The sequence below is a fragment of the Anser anser genome (genome assembly GCF_964211835.1).
Source record: "Anser anser genome assembly, chromosome: 1".
In the NCBI taxonomy this organism is placed as follows: domain Eukaryota; kingdom Metazoa; phylum Chordata; class Aves; order Anseriformes; family Anatidae; genus Anser; species Anser anser.
This window is the reverse complement of record NC_139720.1, coordinates 130,302,947-130,314,055: the sequence shown is the minus strand read 5'-3', so window position 1 is coordinate 130,314,055 and position 11,109 is coordinate 130,302,947. Positions and strand designations below refer to the sequence as shown.

The 11,109-nt window shown below is 39.6% G+C and overlaps 1 protein-coding gene across 1 annotated transcript; it reads right to left on the bottom strand.

The window, feature by feature from the left end:
* Window positions 1-635: 635 nt before the first annotated feature.
* PIGA (phosphatidylinositol glycan anchor biosynthesis class A) lies at window positions 636-9,606 on the bottom strand. The gene is made up of 5 exons (XM_083822692.1): window positions 8,727-9,606; window positions 8,010-8,142; window positions 6,746-6,878; window positions 5,026-5,232; window positions 636-3,390 (listed from the first exon to the last, which is right to left on the bottom strand). The coding sequence occupies exons 1-5, from the start codon at window positions 9,424-9,426 to the stop codon at window positions 3,127-3,129; spliced, it is 1,437 nt and encodes a 478-aa protein (XP_083678818.1). The 5' UTR covers window positions 9,427-9,606; the 3' UTR covers window positions 636-3,126.
* Between the last annotated feature and the right edge of the window lie 1,503 nt (window positions 9,607-11,109).

Here is an 11,109-nt window from a genome sequence, read left to right as displayed (position 1 = left end):
GTATTTAGCTGGAGCATCAAAAAGATGCAATTTTACACTTATTTTTTTATAAGCTGAAGTAGATATGAATAAAAGGACTAGCAAAGCAAAGTAAATATCAAAAGGGGTAAAATAAGTTGTGTTTTTTTGCTTGTTTTTTAAAGATGCATAAAATGTTGATCACAAAAGATATGTTCATTACAGTGCAGTTACCTTCTTACAGATCTATCCAGATCATCTAAAACACAGTTTATAAAGTGAATCTTACATTCATAGTTCATTGGGTACTTGTTCTGATTTTACATACAATTTTCCATTATCAACATGCTGTCTACACCTTAATTCACAGTGTCCGTGTATAACGCATTGGAAACACAATTTCTCCTTGTACTTGTGGGATACAATTTCATTACCAACCAATGCAAGATTTTCATCACTAAAATAAATCTGTTCAAAACACTTCTGAGTGCACTACCCGGTCCCTTCTATGAATGGCAGCAATGAAGCTTCTGTATAGACAGGATTTGGGTGTTCCCTCCTCCTCCACACAGGAGGCTTTGCTCTATGAAAGATGTTACTCAGTATCATCATCTATTTGGTAACATTTTCTTAGTATTTCCCAATCATCAAACATTCCTACAAGCACTACCAAAACATTTTAGATTTATTAAATTTTTATTCACTTCTCAACAAGTATTCCTAAAATAGACTCATCATCTCTGCTCAGTTTCTTATTATTGTGATTACTTTATTTTTTTAAAACTTTTCCATTTTCCCCACTGCTGCTTTTTAAAGCTGTAAATGATTGAGTGACAGTGACATCATCCCTTACTCTACTGCATGAAGTAGGCAAGTGAATCAGTCCTGCAAGAGTTATGCACAATGTAAGTTGTATTACTTGAGAAACAGTATATTCATAGTTAAACCAGTTAGGGATTAAATTTTTCTCTTTGTGTAAAACATTTTTTTAATCATCACCTTTATCAGAATAAGTCCAACCACCAGTGATGGAAAGCAGCAGTATGGAGTATACTTCTGTACTTTTTAATTGTATGTTCCCACATATTAATGAAAAACACCCATTTTATTTTGAAAAGGAAATAAACATTTCGATGAACTATAAATTATACAAGACTAAAACAAGGTTTTACTATGTTATTCATAAGTACACAATATTCCACAAAAGAAAAAAAAAACAGAAGCATTTTGAATAGATCGTCATGGTTAAATCTGTGTTTGCAGATGTGGGGAAAAAAAAAAAGAAGAAATAAACCAGAAACAACAAAATAAGATTAAAAAAATAATACATCATTTCCTGGAATGGTAATTAGCATTTTTAAAAATTTGTTATAAACTAGAATGTTGTTATAAAAACGTAACTTTTAAAAAAGTAAAATATTACCTTTATTCCACCCATTTATCAATAATGTGGGGCACCATTTTAGCTAAACTCGATCTTTAATGTAGTTTGAATGATTCAAGTTGTAAGACAATGCATATTGTACTTTGTGTAACAAAGGCTAAAAATTCTGTCAAAAGAAAATACTTTGTATATGGCATGTATTTCGCATTACCTTTCCAAGTTTCATGAAAATATGTTCAATGAAATTATCAAATGTCATAAATTAAATGTATCTCTACAGAAACAAGATGATATTGACAGAAGCTGTGATTCAAATACTACCCTTCAAGAGTTTGAAAACAGTATTTTCATATTGCACAGATTAAATATTAATACATTGGCCAACGATACATAATACTCAGGGTCACAGAATCATAAGACTTTCAGTCTTCAGTGATGCTTGAAAGGGAAATTAACCCAGGGCATTAGGCAGGGGGTAGTTTGAGGGTTGTCTGATGTAAACAAGAGAAATTTGCCTCCTCTCACATTTGTACATTCTGCTGCCTGTTGTTCCAACTATAAATTACTTACTGATATACTTACCAGATGCAAGGAACTTTTTTTTCCCCTCAAGAAAAGCCTATCTGTTGGTTACTTCCATTTAAGGGATGCCTTCCCCAGATTTAACTTGCAGGACCTGTCTGACAGTGTCTCTGGTGTGGTCTAGGTGAAATCATGCACACTAAACACTGTCCCTCCCAGAGACAGACTGAAATGCCATTTACGTCAAAAGCAGGGGAACAAAAGGAGAAGGGAGAAAAAAAAACCACCAGAGAAAATATGATGGTGCTTGTTGAGGCTTGTTAAGCCCTTCACAAATTTCTTTCTCTCCCTCATTGAGATACACACACACACACACACACAAACACACGTTACTTCATACTTTGGCATAGTCTGCTGGAGGTGTTTTCAGGCCTGAGCTGATTCTGAAGGCTAATTATTATCATCTTAATCTAAGTAACATCATTCCTTCACCTATGTATTTTTACAAAAGCCACCTATGTACTTTAAAAAAAAAGACATAAGCTTTACCTCACTTTCATATGTGTTAGTTAACAGGATACTTGTGATGAAAATATCAGACGTTCTTTATGGAGTTTTGATTTGGCAACAGAATGACCTAATTTTCATTAGGGACAAACTTCAATATAATATTGCTGTGCATGCAAAACATTGTCACTGGGACACAACTGCTGGAACTAAGTCTCTGAAATTTCCATGGTAATAATGAATTTACAGTAAATTAATTATTACTGTGGAATTTCTTAGTATGACTACCTTCAAGTGTCATTTTCATCTTAGGAAAAAAAAGGTATGTTTTGTTCAATATTTAATTTTTTTAAATAGGTCTCAAAAATCACAGTAAATATCAGGAATTGACAGGGACTACTGTAAACTGATGTAATTTTTGTGTTTTGCTTTTCCAAATATCACAAAAGTTTACACTCACTGTCTGTACTATTCAAGTTATAGAGAAAAATCTAATCTTTTTGTCTCAAAGGCTCTTGACACATGTAAAAATCCACGTTCCCCCCCCCCAAGCTTTAAGTGCAAAAGAGATGTCCATATACTTGTAAGAATCCAAAACTAAATTAAAACATAATCCTAAATTGAGGTAGCACATTTAACCAAGTTTCTTTCAAAGAACTTCAGAAAGAAACCGTAGAATTTGAAAAGTACTGTCTCTAACAGCAAGCTTTAAAACCTTTAGGAACCAACGCATTTTTTCTCTCCATTGGAGCATTTTAGGAGATTGGAGGTTCTTCTTTAACTCTTCCTTTTTTCCCAGAAAAATACTGTTTAGTCCATGCACCTTTAGGACCTGTGGCATCTATTGCAACATCAATAATGGAATCTGGAGTCATCCACCTCAGAAACACCAAGAAGAGGAAGTTCAGAACAGCAAAAAGAGCAAAAATATACCCAGTCACTGGGCCACAGTGAGATATTAGTCTGTCAAGTCGCTCATTCATTGGTAAAACCTTTTCACCTGCAACCCTCTCATATACCTAAAAAGGAGAAAAGAGAGAGTGAAATCTTAAGAGTGATGTTGCTTCTACCTCAAAAATCAAGCTTTGTTGTCAGTGTGCAAAATACAGTATCTATTCCTAACAACTAGATGTGACAAATATTACAACAAAAAGCTTTGCAAGTTTAAAATGATTTATGAGTATTCCAGAAATTTAAAGAATTTATGCAATGGTTAAGGAGAAAAATTAAAAGAAATCTTCTATTTTATGACAGCCCTCGAGAGTATTTCACTAGATAGAAAGACAGCATAATTTGCCTCTAATCTAATCTTACAGAGAGTTTTTTGAATTAATGGAATGGATTCTAATCTCTTAGACACACCAGTCAAGCACTGAGTCTGAACACGCAGTTACGAGATTTTCAACACGAAGATGGATGAATACATAGCTGGGTGGGCAATCTTCCAATATCTGTATTTGAGCAGTCTAGCAAATCAGAATAGGATTCTGATTTTTATTTAAAGACACACTAGTATGATAAAATTCAATGAATGCAGAAAGCAAATACATGGTATTAGTGACAATATACATATTAACTACAACCACCGGTCCAGTGTTTCATAGAACAGAAAACTACTATACATGACTCAAGACTTAAATCATTCAAAAGAGTTTTGTCCTTGAGAACATTACAGACTTCATCCTACAAATACATCAGCAATGAGCCAACAAACAACTCTCCTTTGTACAACCTAAGTTCTATGCATCCTTCTTCCAGTTATGCTAATATTTCCCTTCACCAAGTTTGGTTTCATTTCTTAGGGAAGGGCTCTAAAAGAAATGGAAACCTAGGCTAACTTCTATAAAAACTTTGCACCTGAAATATTGTTTGAAGCTTAAAAAAATCATAAGATGAATTGTACTGACAGTACTTGAAAAAAATCAGATAAACTGGTTGCATATGACGCTTCTTCAAGTAGACTAGTAAGAGAGATATGTATCTGAGTCACAGTACAACGTTATTAAGATGTATCTGTTTCAACTACTCTCTTGCCTAAAACATAGGGGCTAAAGTCAAAAGAGACATATCTCCACAGGAGTTAATAAATTATTGCAGTTAATATTCTTTGCTAATGACGGAGTTTTCACACCAAAGCACAAATCTAATTCTGAAATATGATTTCAAAAGCATGATAATTTATTTTCATTACATCCATAGCTCATGTTTATTCAGCTATGTCTGCTGGCATTACGCTACCTCGCATCATTTTAAACCACTCATTAGCATGCCACAGACAAAACTGTGTCATGAACTCTATCTCTTCATACATCTTACACAGCATGTTTTCCAGCTATGCCAGAAGAGCTACTTATTGTGAAGACTCTGGGGAGAAAAAAATATGACTAGAAATGTAACTAAAGGTCTAGGCTTTCTTCAGAATACTTACCAGTAGTTATGTAATAGAAAAAAATACAAATAGAGGAAAAACAATGGGAAGTATTTGGCAAAAGGGAAGTATTTTGTGAACCTTTTTAAACCATGTGTTTGATGGAAAACAATCAGAAGTTAAACTGAAGAATTACAAAAAGAACACACAGTAATGTTTCAAAGAAACCACTTTTCAGAAACGTACTTTAAGAGAATTAAAAAAAAAAAAAAGGGATTATACATACTTTTTCAGTTCTCTCGGCTACTTCCCTCCATGTATAAAATGTCTTTACTTTATTATGAACAGCCTCTGGAGACGGTAGTGTTCCCGATCTGAGCTGGGCGATTGCCTTTTCTAGACCATCACACAATGATTTCACAGAAGGTTCACATAAAATAATGAGACTCTCTGGAAGCACCTCAGGAATCCCGCCAACCTTTGTACTCACAACCTTTGAAAGAAACAGAATAAACACTACATATGTTGCATAGCAATAAAGTCCAGAGATGATATTGCTATTACACTGCTTAGATTGTTTAGATTCAGCACTGAGGATGAAGAGGGGAAAAAAAAAATCCAGTGACTGGTTGCCATGAAGGCAAAGACTGGTATCAAGCTTTGGGAGTTTTACCTACATATGTGAACTGAAGGTCTAAGCCCTAGAAAGGGCCTAGCACAGCAGATTACCTTTAGCGATGTTCGGAGTGATTCTTTGGTAGCATAAGACAGAAGGATTAGCCTAGTGTGTGTTTAATGAGACATCTTTCCTAAAGGTGTTTGTCACAATACACAACTAGATCCGTGTAACTACATTTTGGATCTTCTCTCCGTAGTTCCTCACGAAAACTGTTACCTATACTTGGAGAGGACAATTTTATGACATCGCCTTCAGTTTATGATTTGTAGGATACTGAACGTTTACAAAAATTTCTTCAGAAGTTCAGTAATTACTGTTTTTAAAGGGAAAATAGAAACTACTAAGATTCGTATTCTTTAATCATCCCTAAACAGCAGGCAACAGTAGGAAAACCACAGAATTTTCCTACCCCTACAGAAGGAAACAAATGACTGGAGAACAAATGCCACAAATACGTAGTAACTAATCTGAAAAAATGTTGGAGTGGAAAAAAGTCCCTCACGTTTTCTATACTTCTTGTTTGTAAGTGTCCTGGTTTCACCCCAAATTCTCTCCCCTATTCCCATCGCTGACCATATAAATTAGATAGTGATAACAATATCAATCAGATCAGTACTTCATTGTTGAAAGACAGTATCAATACTGTCTTTCAAAAATAAAAAAGTTTCTTTAGATTTAAATGTGAGAATCTCAGTTCTTTATGGTTGTTCATTTCTTTTTGCTTTTAGCTGTCACTTTGTAAATTGAGCTGAATATTAGCCAGAAAGAGCTCTTAACGTGATTACTGTAGTGTCTTCTTTCTCTCTCTAACCCTCTTCTCCTACCTTGAATCCCTGCATTCAGTTAAAAATAAATAAAATGTATGTCAGATCTTGGTTCAAGAAGAAAACAGGTGTCAAACAATGGTTTAGTCTGGTAATTCAATATGTCTGACTGACCAAAGTAACCCATGCAACTCCTCATTAAGCAGCATCAAAGTAAGCATTCATGAACACCAAGCACTCTTTACTCTGCAGAGGAGTACATACAAAATAGCACTTTGGAGAGGCAGTCTGGTTTGTTCAGAGATCTGAGAATTAACAGATCTACATGTATTCCCAACTCTGTACAAGTTTCTCCTGGGAGCGTAAGCAGTTTCCATAAACCATTCTGTCTCAGCTTCCAGGTTATCTGTAAGTGTGGGTAATACTTGCTCACCTTTGTAAAGACGGAGCTTCAGATGAAATGAAATAAAATGTTACAAGCACATATTATTTAATCATGAAGTTTGTTTAAAATTGATACCTGCATTCTAGGTAGTTAAGATCGTCTCTTCTTTATTTTTTACCTGTAAGCCACAGCTTGCTGCTTCCACGATTGCCATACAAAAGGCTTCGGTGAGGGAAGTGTTGAGGAAAATGTGCCCCTGGACTAGAACATTTCTTACATCCTGGTGTTCCAAGGCTCCTAGGAGACGCACCCTGCATATAAGAAAAATATAAGATAAACACTAGATTTGTACTGTAATAACGCCATATAATGTTAAGCACATATAAAAAAAAAATGAGTTCCAGTAGTACACGCTTATTTATATAGAGAGAAGCAGCACAGACACCTTTGTTCTGTTTTCTCTAAATTTTGACCAGCAATTGTTTTAATGTGGTAACCATCTTCAAAACACTGCTACTGAGCTTGCTGTTTCTGGAAGAGAACACAGCTTCATGCAGCTAATTATTAAGATTTATCACTCTTTCTCTGCTTAGATACTATCTGAATTTTCAGTGTGAGGTGTGATCAATCTCAAAGTCCAAGGGCAAAAAAATGTTTAAGATATCAGTGATCAGGACCTATTCTTTTGAAGAGATGCTGGGAAACCAGAAGAGGATGAAGGAAGCACACTAAACAAAACAAAAAAACCCCTGATATTTCATAACAGGGAGGCGCAGAAGGAGGAATTACTGACTGAAGTACAGAACAGGCAACAGGAAATGGAAAATTAAGAACCTTTTGCTTCCTGTATAGAACTATCTTCGAGGAACGACAAAAACTCAAAGAAATATACAGATGCATATGCATTATGGAAACATTTTGGTGACACAATAACACCAAGGAACACCTCTGTAGCACTACAAGGGCAGGTACTGGATAAGTCCTGCCCTGAAAAGTACCACATTGAAATAAAAAAGTTAAATGAAGCAAAGTAGAGAGTTGTCAACAAGAATGAAACTTCCAAAATTATTAGCAGTTATCCTTAAAAGCAGCAGTGACACAAACTAGCTAACACCTCATACCATATGGTAATCCAGGAGATGTGATTTGAACATTGCCATTTCAGAGAAACAATAAATCGATGTCTAATTCAGATTTTCTCTGACTCACATGAAAGTTCATATAGGGTCAACTTGCAGGATCATAGTCCAACTCTGCAAGGGCTCAGTCAGTGTTTGGTCTATCTGTTGTGCCTTCCTTCAATAGTTCTCATCTTCTCCAGCCTCAGGTTTTTGGGGCTTGTTTTTTTGGGGAGGAGAAGGAAGGCAGCAAGCAAGGTTGTTGTTGTTGTCTTTCCCACCATTAAAGTTCAGTGAAAGATCATAAACATGCATAGAACAAACCTGTCATGTAGCTGGTATCTTTCCCGGACTTCTTCCAATACAATTCGTTTTGGTCCTTCTCCTCCAACTAAGAAATGTAACTCTGGATACTTCTGACAGAGCTCAGGAATTATACCACTAAGCAAATCTATACCTAAGAGAACAGAATTTAGGACAAGCTGTTATTGTATTTGATGTTAGAAGTTATCATGATGTAGCCTACTGTGTTAGCGCTACTCAGGATGGGAAAAGCCTCTTGCGCAGTTGTACTGCTGAACACAAAACTCTTAAAAAGAAAAAAGAAAGCAAACAAAACAAACAAACAAAAAACCACAACAATATGTGATCTATTAGGAGACAAATATGATGAACAATGACTTAAATTGATGTTGCTTGATTAAAAAAAAAAACAGTTGAATCATTTTTAATAGAATACATAGATCAGGGCCTAGACCATACCTTCCATTTAAGCCAAACCTTTCACTTCATAAACTCCAGCACCTGCAATGCTGGAAGAAAAACAGACCTCTAAATCCAACACGTGCAAATTAAAGTGTGGATTCCTTCTTCTTGCATGCAGAGACACAAAAGCCCAACATTGTCAGCTCACGAAGTAGTGAAACTCCCACTTCAATCCACGCCATAAATCCCATGTTCCTGGTAACTCTCCAAGACCTTTCTTACCATAGTCTATAGAACGCGATAACGAGGACAGGCTTGTGTTTTAGCCCCCATTACCTTTTCTGTAAACAAGCCTGCTGACCACGACGATCGTTATGGTCCTGTCATCCCTTCTGGAGGGGTCTGGGGTGAAGTCGGTGGGATCCACAGCGTTGGGGATGACGGAGACGATCCGCGGGTCCAGGGCCGCTCGCAGCACCGTGTTCTCCTTGCTGGTGTAGGAGACGCAGATGATGTGGTTGGTATCGCAGAGGGACACGGTCAGCAGCTTGTTGGTGAGCACCGAGCTGACGTCGGCGAAGCCGAAGAGCGAGTGGTCGGTGAACACCGTCCGCAGCCCCATGGTCTTGGCGTGGAAGAGCGCGTCGTGCGCCATGGCCGAGAAGGAGCTGTGCGCGTGGACGACGGTCACCCTCTCCCGCACGAAGATGCACCGGAGCAGGGGCAGGCTGTGGAAGAGGGTGGTCGCCGTCGACTGGTTGTACATCACCCGGAGCGGCAGGTAGTACACCTTCAGCCCGTTGGTCAGGTACCGCACGCCCCGCCGGCCGCCGTACGCGTGGGTGACCACCAGCACCTTGTGGCCCCGCTCGATCAGGCACTGCGACAGCTGGTAGATGTGGCTCTCCACGCCCCCCATGTTGGGGTAGAAGAAGTCCGACACCATGCACACGCTCTGCGCTGGGACCCCCCCCGCCGCCCGCCCCCCGCCCGCCATTTCGGGCCCGCTGCTGCCCGGGGAGCGCCGAGGCGCCATCACGGACCGACGACCGCCGCCGCCCCATCGGGCCCGCCGGGCCCGGCCATGCCTGGCGCGGGCCCTTTAAGAGGGCGGCACCCTTGAACAAGGGAGGGGAGGGGGAGCGTGCGCGCGCGCCCGCACCGGCCGCCCACCGGGGCTCCCCGGGCGCTCCCCGCCGCCCTCCACGTTTCCGGGTACGGCCGCTGTCGCCACGGTAACCGCGCGGCCGGCCCGCCCCTCCGGCCCGCCGCGGCCAATCGCCGCCCGGAGCCGGGTCACGCGGGAAAAGGAGCGGCCAATCGGAGCGGCCGCGGGGCGGCGGGAGGGAGAAAGGGAGGGAGGCGGGGCGGGCGCAACGGTCGCTCGGCGGCCGTTGGGCGGAGTTGTCGGGGTTTCCCCTCCTCTTTCCGTCTCGTCGGCCAGTGGCCTTAGTTGTTGTTGGGAGAGGTTGTACACGAAACAGGAATTTATTTATTATAAAATAAATAATAAAGTAAAATTATTTATTATAAAATAAATAATAACAATAAATAAAAAATATGACAATAAATAATAATAATAATAAAACTGATTTACTATTTTTTCAGTCACAGTGGGGTCTCGTGAAATAAAAAATAATAGTAGTAAAGTTAATAAATAATAATAACTCTCCTGATTTTCTTTTGGGTCTTGTCAGTCACAGTGGGAGCTTACAAACCATTCTCAAGCCTCTTGCAAGTTTTGTTTCTCTGTAACTGAAAATAAAACCCACCATTTTTACAAACAGCCCGGGAGTTTGAGAAAAGCAGCAGAGTAGTGTGAGATGTGCTCTGTCACCGGGAGCTGGCATCGCTTGGCTGTGCCTTTCTGGTCTTCTCAACGAGCTTTGAAATCGGCAGTTCCCACCTCCAGCACTGGCTTGTCCACCGCTAGCTGCCAAGAACTGAAGTTATCACACCAAGCTTCGGTTGTTCATGTCTTTCCTGTATGCTCCTACAATTACGTTTGGCAGCTGCTTCTCCTCGCCAACATTTCTGATGTGAGTTTTGTCGGATTCTGTTCTATCATCACTCCTGTGCAAATATCCTACGCATGAGTGGTGGTATGAGCTGACCAAGGCATCAGTGCTGGTTGGATTCCAGGTTGGGTTAAAGCCTGGACAAAGATCGGAGGTGCCGATCCCAAGAAAGAATGGGGAAGGAATCAGGCACTTTATTCTGGGACTGAAAGAGCTGAAAGATGTTATTGTGCTGAATAAGAAAATTGTTGCCCATTGCCGTGTTCTGCCACGTTGAGAAAGGTGAGACGGGTATTGGTACATCTGACCCTGTCATCAAGTGCTCCTCCTGGGTGGAACGCCTGGTGAGAACCTGAATTTCGTGATACCATGCTGTGAAAGAAGAGAGCCAGAGGACCAGGGATCCATCGGGATCCTAGTTCTCAGCAGAACCTGGAGCCTGGATGTAAAACAGTTGCCTTAAATTAAATCTAGGAAAACACAAAGTAGTGCCAGGAAAAGGAGAAAAGTACTTGGAGGTACTCAGCTGCGGCACCCTGGGAGGTGATCCCTGGTAAATTATGGTAGTAACCTGCTTCAGGGTCAGGCTGCCCCAAAGAATCAAGCTGTAGTACTCACTGCAACTCTAGCTGTCTAAAGAAAAAACTTTTTTTTTTTTTAAACTATCTGGAAAATTACTTTTTTTTTTTTTTCCTTTTTTC